Source organism: Brachyhypopomus gauderio, chromosome 3, assembly GCF_052324685.1.
Source record: "Brachyhypopomus gauderio isolate BG-103 chromosome 3, BGAUD_0.2, whole genome shotgun sequence".
Classification (NCBI taxonomy): domain Eukaryota; kingdom Metazoa; phylum Chordata; class Actinopteri; order Gymnotiformes; family Hypopomidae; genus Brachyhypopomus; species Brachyhypopomus gauderio.
The window spans coordinates 700423-712719 of NC_135213.1; the positions used below are offsets into that span (position 1 = coordinate 700423).

Genomic DNA, 12297 nt, shown 5'->3' on the forward strand with positions numbered 1-12297 from the left:
TTCAAGTATATTATTTATTAAACAAAATGATAACAATCACAACCTCAGAACAAATTCTGTGAATTCAAACTCAATTCAGTGAATTGTCTGAATAATCTGGCAATCGATCCCGTCTCATTTTCAAACTCAAAAAAAAAAAAAAAACAATGATTAAAGGACTTATTTTTCTGGGAGAGGCCAGTAAAATTAAACTAAAATGTTCCTTTAAAAAATTAAATGTGCTAATAATAAAATAAATTTAAAAACAAAACAAAATTAAATTAAACAGCCCAAAACTGGTAAAATTTCCTCTATCTGCACACACTACTAGTGAATGCATTAGTGCGAGTGTGAAAAATTGCTTGCCTAAATGAAGTCCCACTGAAAGTCCATGAGATTCTTTAGGAGTGTGGAGACACGAGGATTTACTGTGAAAGATTTCTTGTTCACAAGTCTACCGGTCCTCTTTGAGACCACCTTGCCCCGGCTAGTCTTTGAACCCCTCTCTGGATTTATCCCAACAAAGCGCCTGGAGAGACAACAGTATAAAAATAATAATTGGTTGGTGACTTTCAGAGTGATTTGGGAAATGAAGCACGCACAAATACAGATATAAGACACAAAATGTCTTACCTCTGAATGAACTCCAAAGTACAAGATGCCTCCTCCTGGTACTGCAAGTTGAACACGTAGTACATTGCAAACAAAGTTGCAAGCCCAGTCAAGAATGCAGGTAGGATGCCCTCACAAATGACATGACCCTCAAGACTAATCATCCAGCCTTGAATGACCTGGTCTGTTCCTTGCATAAAAAAAACATTGTTTTAACTAACAATGACACATGTTATTAAAGCAAAGCAAAGCATCAGCACTCCTTGTGGATTTAGCCTGCTAAACAGTGAGTATGTGTGTGTGTGTGTTGGAGTGTGAGTTAGGGGTTACACAAAATAGTCAACTAGTTGATTTTACTGCTACTGGTCATGAGAATATGACACTAACAAAAAAGAAAGTCTTGAGAAGCGTGGTGTTTTCAGGGTCATACCTCCGGTTTGCTGAAGGTTAATGCAATCCAGGGCTCATTGGAAAAGGGCATGCCATGCTCTACTTGACTAGTCTGGCTTCATTGTGAATTTTTTAGGTTGGAGTTTAAAAGTCAGTTAGGGTAAGTGAGTGTGTGAGAGTGAGTGAGTGAAGGTGAGAGTTAGTTAAGTGGATGAGTATGCGTGAGACTGAATATGAGTGAGAATGAGTGTGTGTGAGTGCAAGTGAGAGTAAGTTAAGTGAGAGATTGTGACTCTGAGTGAGTCTGACTGTGCAAAAGTTACTTGACGAAGTATTTTGCATTAAAAATATAATTTTTCTCCAATTACTTAATTTGACTAAAGTATTGATAACATTGCTTTGCTGAATAAAAGTAATATGCAAAAGTCATACACAGATATACATACCAAGAAGTATCAGACGAGGACTTGCAGGGAGTGTTAGAGTCCTCTCAACATCTGCTGCAGTGGCACTGGTCTGAAGAAAATGAAAAGATTCATATCCTAAGTATAACACCGAGATTAAACACAAATTCTAACAAAAGAAAACAAAAAGTAAACTCACATCTGCATGAAAAATGAGCCCACTGGTATTCTCTTGAAAGTGTGTCATAAGTAGCTGTACAACACGGATTGGTTCCTCGACATCTTCAGTTTTCGAGAGGACAGCTTTTACATTTGCATCTTTAGATTTTGATTTAAAGTATTCTGTAATCGGTCCTCCACATTCTGCCATGGAAATCTCCAAAGCTCGCAACACATTAATCTCAGTGAGCATCTGAAAATGGCAGAAGATTGACTTCTGATTAAAGAGGTAAGGCCACTGGCTTCTCAAGTCTTGGACTGAAGGTGGTGGTGCTGTATTTAGATGCTGACGCAGAAGACAGAATGTAGTCTCCATTAGATTTTTTACTTCAGATTTCTCTACTCCACCCATTCCCTCCTGACTATAAATCTCCTGTAATCTTTGACGTTTTGCCTCCACTGTTTCCTCTGTTTCTTCAGGCGGGAATTGAGGCTGAAATCTCACACAACCATAAGTGTCAGTCGGCCTCATCTTACCTCCAGTGTTTGATGCTGAGGCTCTATGGCGTATGTTACTCTCACGGTTCAGATTCTCAATACGTGTCTTGACTTGTATAAGCAGTGATGTATAACCTCCAGCCATTACTGAACCATCAGGAAACATGTCTGCAAAACTATTAGGATACTGCCTAATAATGTTTCTACAGACAGTGAGACACTGTGCTCGTGTAGGGCACAACTCAAACTTGCGCATCTCACTTACAAGAATTCTGACCATCTGACGGCGTTCTGGAGGTTTAGGTCTCTTACCAGAGGAAATTGCTGTTTGTATTTCTGGCGGCATTTTCTCCCATGGGACTTGAAATCTTTCAGGCCATGTCTTTGCAATGTGTAATGGTCTGGTATTTGGGCTTCTGCTGTCTGTTTCTGAAGACAGTGATGTGGAGGGTGAGCTTGACTCTTCATATCCATGCGAAAGAAAAGAATCTGAATGCAGTGATGGATTAGAACATGCTGTTGGGCTGGAGAGTGGTGAATGGCTTGATATTACTTCCATATTCAAAGTGAGGGTCTCTGCCTCTGAAAGGCAACAAAATAAATAAAGGTAGAAGTTTAATTTACATTTAATTAAAATTTTCTTTACTACAAATATGTCATTAGATAAACAATAAGCAAAAAGACATAAATTATGTGGTTGTCAATCGTGGTTGAAGTAGTTTTTATAGTATTTAATAGTTAAAAGTATTTTTGCTTGCTTGATCACACCCATTTAAAGTCAAACAGCATGTTAATATGGTAATTAGTTAAATAATTTGTGGTTCAAGCAGAGGAATCTCCAAAATGTGCAAGCCAGTGCATAGATGATAACTGTTTGGTGCTATATTCGGAGCCATTTTCAAAAGGTGGAACTACATAAAACACATTCCCCATCAATATGAAGAACCATTTTGTAATGCAAACAACAATTTAAGCATGAAATGTTCTACATAGAACCATTCATTTTATTACAGAACAATTCAGGAACCATCTTTGTAGTCAGTGTAGTCTAGAACAGAACTGAAAACCACTGATCCACCCTTATGATATATTAAGGTCTACATTACCCAATTTGAAGGCCTCTAGTAGTTTCCTGAGTTGAATTACTGGCAAGACTTCACAAATATCTTCTTGTTGTACATATCGTAGGTCGTCTTTATTTTCTACTCCACAATTCTGAAGTATAGAGATCAGCTGTCCACAAGTTTCTTCAGAAATATTGGGCAAAGCCTTGAGAATGATGGCCTTTATGTCTTCAATCAAGAGGGACATCTTTGTACAAGGACAGAAAGGTATGGTGAAGAATTAGTAATGGCATGCCCCACACCATGTACTCAGGCAAGGGGTAGTAATCTAGCAGATTCTTGTGGTTAACACAGCACATTTTCCCTAATGGTTTAAGACTATAAGCACCCATGTCAGGAAGACGCACAGCCTGACGCTCCTCTGTAATAAAATGTATTTCTAAACCCTCATGAACGAGAATTACTTTAATTTTTCCCACTACAAGGTCTTCTTGTTCACCAATCAAGATGTACATGTTCTTTTTGTATTTTGTGCCCTTCACTGTAACTTCATGTGCTATCTCAGTGTTGAGAGACTCAAAGTTGAGATGCGAAACTGCTTGTCTAATCTCATCATTATAGTCACCTAAAAAAAACTCTGCGCTTTTGACCACAGCAACATCTGCTGGAAAAAAATTTCCAGCATAAAGAAATGCCTGCAACAGCTGATGTCTCTCTGCTAGGGTTCCACAAAGATTTTTAAAGTTGTGCAATTTTCTGGCACATTGCTTAAAATATGTATGTTTGCTCTCAAATCTTAGAGTCCATAGACGTATGAGAGGCCCAAAGTGAATGATCAGCTCAGGATAATGACTAAGGTAATGATGCTTGGGTTTTAGTGGTTGAGTAGGAAAGGCTTGCCTTCGAGAATACAGATATTCCTCCATTAGAACTCCTAAATAGGCTACTTGACCAGTAAAAATAGCTGGTGCACATATGAGCTCAACAATCTCTCTTAGCTGCAAAATCAGCCTCCATATTTCACTCTCACTTGGATTACTGATTTTGTCTCTGATTAAGACTGGCAGCATCCTGAGTAAACACCAGTTTTGTGCAGCATGGCCAGATAGCTTTTCTCCCCCTGCACTAACCTCACTGGGTTTGTTGTTACCATCATTACCCAAGTACTTGAATTGATTTATCCGTTGATTCAGTTCCCTATATGTGAATTGCTTGTCCACTGTTACAAGATAACGAATGTATAATGACAAATCAGAAGATACAACCCCTTCAAAAAGGTCGTGACCAAGACATGGAGGTAACCCTGGCTGACAGACATGAAAATAGCTTAGTTGATTAAACACAGAATCAAATTTGACACCACCACTGGAACTCAAAGCTGCATTATCACTCAGAGACTGGAGGTGGTCTCTATGTAACTGCACTGTTCGCTTAACGCCTTTGAAAAGGGGATCTGCTTGAAAAGTTGCTCTGTCAATGGTACAATACCTACAGAAGTATTCACTCTTACTAAAATTTTCTATGAATCCTCCTATATTATGTGCACCTGGATTGTCCCCAACAATGGAACACAATATTCCCTTGCAAACCTGTCCATCAGGAAAAGCAATGCCACCCATCTCTAGATCTTTAAGACCTTTTATCAAGGGACCCAAGACTTTCTCTTGACCAAAATGCTTGAAATCCTGCTCTCTGCAAAGTAGAACAAGCTGCAGTTGGTCAATGCTTGATCTATGATGTGGTGCAATATCTGCAAGAGTAGCATACACACAAAGTATTTTGTGTTTCTTCTTCCCAGATCCCAGAGGGTTGGCTACTTCTAAGGCATCCTGATATAGGATCAATCCAAATGAATTCTCTGCATGAAACAACACATTTTCTGACAAGTGTTTTCCATCCCAAACATCCTGAAGGATATCTTTAGCTTGGAATGATGTGGACACTTGTTTATGATGTTCCCTAATTGAGTCAATCTGAAATAGAGACTTGATCGTTTCTTTAATTGGAACATACTGTGCAAAACATTCTTTGCCTGCCTTATTCTGCCCCAGACAAATTGGAATTGGTTCAATGTAATTGAAATTATTTTTGAAAACTGTTTTCCTTCTCTGGTTAGTTTTCAGGGTGTGAGAATTGCATCTTCGAAAGAGATCTTCATTTTTTAATACATCAATAACGGCACTTATGTCTGCTTCATGAACCCCAAGTGTAGCCAGCCTCTCTTTCAGTTTGAAAAGTAAATGTGACTGGCTTATATCATGTATTTCTTGCAGATGTTCAACAATTGTTTGCACTGTAAAAAATTCCTGTAAAAAAACAGCTAAATTACAACAGTAAAATGCTGTTTTTTGTAAAATATGTTAATACTGTAAAAAAACAGCTAAATTACAACAGTAAAATGCTGTTTTTTGTAAAATACGGTAATACTGTGAAAAGGAAATAGTTATTTACAGTATTACCGTATGCTAAAAAGAAGTAAATCATTTTACGGTACAGAACAGTATTTTCTCAAAGCCGCCTTCAGCTCCGCCCACATTCAGATGCTGCCGTTGTAAAAAAGCCCTGAGGATTACTCTTCCCGGGTGTATCATTAACAAGGTAAGCTGCCTCAGTCAAACAAAGTGGTGTTTTGTTCTGTGGACTTTCAGATTGATTAACAGATTAGATGTCTAACTCTACACCATTAAGTTTTAGCTAGCATTGAATGTGAGAGCTGTCTGGTTCGCTACAGCTAATATTTATTTAGTAACCTAAATCAACATGTTAGCCTATATGTTAACTTAGTTAGTACAATTTTTTTTTTCATTAATTGCTTAACTATCATTTGAAGCTGCCTTTGTATTTATTCCCCTGTGGTTTATTATTATGAAGGTAATTTTTACCATATTGCGAGAATTTTTATTTGCTCCCTAGTAGCTTGATAGTGCAAGTGCAACCAGAAGGGTTGCTCACTTTGATAAATTGCTTTTGTTTGGCCTTGTGGGAGTCATTAATCATTGAAAGAATTTTTTTTTAATTGCACAAGTAGAACAGGTTGGTCTTAAATGTTAGCCCACATAATTAATTGCTGCTAATAGTGACACAAACTAATATTAATGTAGTAATTATTCATGTCTTCTACTTCTAAAGCATTCTTGGAGTTTTTATTTGGATGCATGACATCCGAATTTTAAAATGATTTGCCAGGTTTGTGGACATGAAGCTAGAACGGTTGTTGCACATGTTCGGCACATGCGAATTCACAGGCATGTAGCCAATATAGCCTTTAAGTGTGGTTTTTCAGATTGTAAAAGAACCTTCCAAAAATTTTCAGCATTTAAAACTCACACATATCGACATAAACGAAACTCTGGAATTACATCTAGGCTATTTGCCATATTAGACTTGACTTGTCATGTTGATTTATGTGATATCAGGTGTGAAAATTTGAAGAGCTTTTTTGCTCATTTGAAAACGCACATTAGGGAGGGAAAAGAAGTGTCTTGTCCATTTCAACAGTGTAACAGAAAGTTTGCAGTTGTGTCTACCTTTACTTCTCACATATCTAGGAAGCACAAAGATCATGGGGAACAAAACCTTGTTAACTCCATTGTAAACCCTGACTGCCCCTTTGTTGCAGAACAGTCTGATATGCAGATAGGTGCTCCTCCTCATTTTGAGGAAAGTACTGAAGAGGTCTGCCCAGAAATCATTGATGAACCTCTGTTCTTGAGATGTCTAGCCCAGTTTTACCTAAAACTTCAGGCCAAATGTCTGCTTCCATCCACCACTATACACACTGTAAAAAATTTACCCGTAATATTACAGTAAAATACTGGCAGCAGGGTTTCCAGCTATTTACTGTAATTTTTACAGCTTCTGTACTGTATTTTAAATTACAGTTTCTTACTGTTGTATGAAAATACATTAAAATACCGTGAATTTCTGTAAATACGGTAAAATACTGGCAGCTGTGTTTCCAGCTCTATACTGTAATTTTTACAGCTTCTGTACTGTATTTTAAATTACAGTTTCTTACTGTTGTATAAAATACATTAAAATACCGTGAATTTCAGTAAATACAGTAAAATACTGGCAGCAGGGTTTCCAGCTCTTTACTGTAATTTTACAGTTTCTATACTATATTCTGAATTACAGATTTTTACCATTGTATTAACATACCATGAAATTGACTGTCATTTTAGTGTCTGTATACTGTATTCTGAATAAATAAAAATTTTCCCCATGACAGCTGTCCAATTTAAGTAAGTAATCTGTGAAATTACTTCACTGACATACAAATTAGATTTCTAAAAAATAAACTAAACTGACCAAAAATAAGTCCAGCATAAAAATGTTCAAGTATATTATTTATTAAACAAAATGATAACAATCACAACCTCAGAACAAATTCTGTGAATTCAAACTCAATTCAGTGAATTGTCTGAATAATCTGGCAATCGATCCCGTCTCATTTTCAAACTCAAAAAAAAAAAAAAAACAATGATTAAAGGACTTATTTTTCTGGGAGAGGCCAGTAAAATTAAACTAAAATGTTCCTTTAAAAAATTAAATGTGCTAATAATAAAATAAATTTAAAAACAAAACAAAATTAAATTAAACAGCCCAAAACTGGTAAAATTTCCTCTATCTGCACACACTACTAGTGAATGCATTAGTGCGAGTGTGAAAAATTGCTTGCCTAAATGAAGTCCCACTGAAAGTCCATGAGATTCTTTAGGAGTGTGGAGACACGAGGATTTACTGTGAAAGATTTCTTGTTCACAAGTCTACCGGTCCTCTTTGAGACCACCTTGCCCCGGCTAGTCTTTGAACCCCTCTCTGGATTTATCCCAACAAAGCGCCTGGAGAGACAACAGTATAAAAATAATAATTGGTTGGTGACTTTCAGAGTGATTTGGGAAATGAAGCACGCACAAATACAGATATAAGACACAAAATGTCTTACCTCTGAATGAACTCCAAAGTACAAGATGCCTCCTCCTGGTACTGCAAGTTGAACACGTAGTACATTGCAAACAAAGTTGCAAGCCCAGTCAAGAATGCAGGTAGGATGCCCTCACAAATGACATGACCCTCAAGACTAATCATCCAGCCTTGAATGACCTGGTCTGTTCCTTGCATAAAAAAAACATTGTTTTAACTAACAATGACACATGTTATTAAAGCAAAGCAAAGCATCAGCACTCCTTGTGGATTTAGCCTGCTAAACAGTGAGTATGTGTGTGTGTGTGTTGGAGTGTGAGTTAGGGGTTACACAAAATAGTCAACTAGTTGATTTTACTGCTACTGGTCATGAGAATATGACACTAACAAAAAAGAAAGTCTTGAGAAGCGTGGTGTTTTCAGGGTCATACCTCCGGTTTGCTGAAGGTTAATGCAATCCAGGGCTCATTGGAAAAGGGCATGCCATGCTCTACTTGACTAGTCTGGCTTCATTGTGAATTTTTTAGGTTGGAGTTTAAAAGTCAGTTAGGGTAAGTGAGTGTGTGAGAGTGAGTGAGTGAAGGTGAGAGTTAGTTAAGTGGATGAGTATGCGTGAGACTGAATATGAGTGAGAATGAGTGTGTGTGAGTGCAAGTGAGAGTAAGTTAAGTGAGAGATTGTGACTCTGAGTGAGTCTGACTGTGCAAAAGTTACTTGACGAAGTATTTTGCATTAAAAATATAATTTTTCTCCAATTACTTAATTTGACTAAAGTATTGATAACATTGCTTTGCTGAATAAAAGTAATATGCAAAAGTCATACACAGATATACATACCAAGAAGTATCAGACGAGGACTTGCAGGGAGTGTTAGAGTCCTCTCAACATCTGCTGCAGTGGCACTGGTCTGAAGAAAATGAAAAGATTCATATCCTAAGTATAACACCGAGATTAAACACAAATTCTAACAAAAGAAAACAAAAAGTAAACTCACATCTGCATGAAAAATGAGCCCACTGGTATTCTCTTGAAAGTGTGTCATAAGTAGCTGTACAACACGGATTGGTTCCTCGACATCTTCAGTTTTCGAGAGGACAGCTTTTACATTTGCATCTTTAGATTTTGATTTAAAGTATTCTGTAATCGGTCCTCCACATTCTGCCATGGAAATCTCCAAAGCTCGCAACACATTAATCTCAGTGAGCATCTGAAAATGGCAGAAGATTGACTTCTGATTAAAGAGGTAAGGCCACTGGCTTCTCAAGTCTTGGACTGAAGGTGGTGGTGCTGTATTTAGATGCTGACGCAGAAGACAGAATGTAGTCTCCATTAGATTTTTTACTTCAGATTTCTCTACTCCACCCATTCCCTCCTGACTATAAATCTCCTGTAATCTTTGACGTTTTGCCTCCACTGTTTCCTCTGTTTCTTCAGGCGGGAATTGAGGCTGAAATCTCACACAACCATAAGTGTCAGTCGGCCTCATCTTACCTCCAGTGTTTGATGCTGAGGCTCTATGGCGTATGTTACTCTCACGGTTCAGATTCTCAATACGTGTCTTGACTTGTATAAGCAGTGATGTATAACCTCCAGCCATTACTGAACCATCAGGAAACATGTCTGCAAAACTATTAGGATACTGCCTAATAATGTTTCTACAGACAGTGAGACACTGTGCTCGTGTAGGGCACAACTCAAACTTGCGCATCTCACTTACAAGAATTCTGACCATCTGACGGCGTTCTGGAGGTTTAGGTCTCTTACCAGAGGAAATTGCTGTTTGTATTTCTGGCGGCATTTTCTCCCATGGGACTTGAAATCTTTCAGGCCATGTCTTTGCAATGTGTAATGGTCTGGTATTTGGGCTTCTGCTGTCTGTTTCTGAAGACAGTGATGTGGAGGGTGAGCTTGACTCTTCATATCCATGCGAAAGAAAAGAATCTGAATGCAGTGATGGATTAGAACATGCTGTTGGGCTGGAGAGTGGTGAATGGCTTGATATTACTTCCATATTCAAAGTGAGGGTCTCTGCCTCTGAAAGGCAACAAAATAAATAAAGGTAGAAGTTTAATTTACATTTAATTAAAATTTTCTTTACTACAAATATGTCATTAGATAAACAATAAGCAAAAAGACATAAATTATGTGGTTGTCAATCGTGGTTGAAGTAGTTTTTATAGTATTTAATAGTTAAAAGTATTTTTGCTTGCTTGATCACACCCATTTAAAGTCAAACAGCATGTTAATATGGTAATTAGTTAAATAATTTGTGGTTCAAGCAGAGGAATCTCCAAAATGTGCAAGCCAGTGCATAGATGATAACTGTTTGGTGCTATATTCGGAGCCATTTTCAAAAGGTGGAACTACATAAAACACATTCCCCATCAATATGAAGAACCATTTTGTAATGCAAACAACAATTTAAGCATGAAATGTTCTACATAGAACCATTCATTTTATTACAGAACAATTCAGGAACCATCTTTGTAGTCAGTGTAGTCTAGAACAGAACTGAAAACCACTGATCCACCCTTATGATATATTAAGGTCTACATTACCCAATTTGAAGGCCTCTAGTAGTTTCCTGAGTTGAATTACTGGCAAGACTTCACAAATATCTTCTTGTTGTACATATCGTAGGTCGTCTTTATTTTCTACTCCACAATTCTGAAGTATAGAGATCAGCTGTCCACAAGTTTCTTCAGAAATATTGGGCAAAGCCTTGAGAATGATGGCCTTTATGTCTTCAATCAAGAGGGACATCTTTGTACAAGGACAGAAAGGTATGGTGAAGAATTAGTAATGGCATGCCCCACACCATGTACTCAGGCAAGGGGTAGTAATCTAGCATATTCTTGTGGTTAACACAGCACATTTTCCCTAATGGTTTAAGACTATAAGCACCCATGTCAGGAAGACGCACAGCCTGACGCTCCTCTGTAATAAAATGTATTTCTAAACCCTCATGAACGAGAATTACTTTAATTTTTCCCACTACAAGGTCTTCTTGTTCACCAATCAAGATGTACATGTTCTTTTTGTATTTTGTGCCCTTCACTGTAACTTCATGTGCTATCTCAGTGTTGAGAGACTCAAAGTTGAGATGCGAAACTGCTTGTCTAATCTCATCATTATAGTCACCTAAAAAAAACTCTGCGCTTTTGACCACAGCAACATCTGCTGGAAAAAAATTTCCAGCATAAAGAAATGCCTGCAACAGCTGATGTCTCTCTGCTAGGGTTCCACAAAGATTTTTAAAGTTGTGCAATTTTCTGGCACATTGCTTAAAATATGTATGTTTGCTCTCAAATCTTAGAGTCCATAGACGTATGAGAGGCCCAAAGTGAATGATCAGCTCAGGATAATGACTAAGGTAATGATGCTTGGGTTTTAGTGGTTGAGTAGGAAAGGCTTGCCTTCGAGAATACAGATATTCCTCCATTAGAACTCCTAAATAGGCTACTTGACCAGTAAAAATAGCTGGTGCACATATGAGCTCAACAATCTCTCTTAGCTGCAAAATCAGCCTCCATATTTCACTCTCACTTGGATTACTGATTTTGTCTCTGATTAAGACTGGCAGCATCCTGAGTAAACACCAGTTTTGTGCAGCATGGCCAGATAGCTTTTCTCCCCCTGCACTAACCTCACTGGGTTTGTTGTTACCATCATTACCCAAGTACTTGAATTGATTTATCCGTTGATTCAGTTCCCTATATGTGAATTGCTTGTCCACTGTTACAAGATAACGAATGTATAATGACAAATCAGAAGATACAACCCCTTCAAAAAGGTCGTGACCAAGACATGGAGGTAACCCTGGCTGACAGACATGAAAATAGCTTAGTTGATTAAACACAGAATCAAATTTGACACCACCACTGGAACTCAAAGCTGCATTATCACTCAGAGACTGGAGGTGGTCTCTATGTAACTGCACTGTTCGCTTAACGCCTTTGAAAAGGGGATCTGCTTGAAAAGTTGCTCTGTCAATGGTACAATACCTACAGAAGTATTCACTCTTACTAAAATTTTCTATGAATCCTCCTATATTATGTGCACCTGGATTGTCCCCAACAATGGAACACAATATTCCCTTGCAAACCTGTCCATCAGGAAAAGCAATGCCACCCATCTCTAGATCTTTAAGACCTTTTATCAAGGGACCCAAGACTTTCTCTTGACCAAAATGCTTGAAATCCTGCTCTCTGCAAAGTAGAACAAGCTGCAGTTGGTCAATGCTTGATCTATGATGTGGTGCAATA

At 37.8% G+C, this 12297-nt stretch overlaps 1 protein-coding gene across 5 annotated transcripts in view; it reads right to left on the reverse strand.

Annotated features, from left to right (window-relative positions):
* LOC143509894 (uncharacterized) overlaps window positions 1–12297 on the reverse strand; it is a 15366-nt gene continuing 3069 nt past the window's right edge. The window contains exons 1-7 of one of the 5 annotated variants that reach the window (XM_076998740.1): window positions 10591–10728; window positions 9797–10066; window positions 3149–3353; window positions 1585–2624; window positions 1428–1497; window positions 613–775; window positions 1–508 (exon numbers count right to left, since the gene is read on the reverse strand). In XM_076998740.1, coding sequence (XP_076854855.1) covers window positions 346–508; window positions 613–775; window positions 1428–1497; window positions 1585–2624; window positions 3149–3353; window positions 9797–9958 — 1803 coding nt within the window. In that variant the 5' untranslated portion in view covers window positions 9959–10066; window positions 10591–10728 and the 3' untranslated portion in view covers window positions 1–345. Of the gene's footprint in view, window positions 509–612; window positions 782–1427; window positions 1498–1584; window positions 2625–3148; window positions 3354–7442; window positions 7951–8054; window positions 8224–8869; window positions 8940–9026; window positions 10067–10590; window positions 10796–12297 lie in introns of those variants that run through there. The other 4 variants (XM_076998739.1, XM_076998742.1, XM_076998743.1 and 1 more) reach the window with 4 other exon arrangements.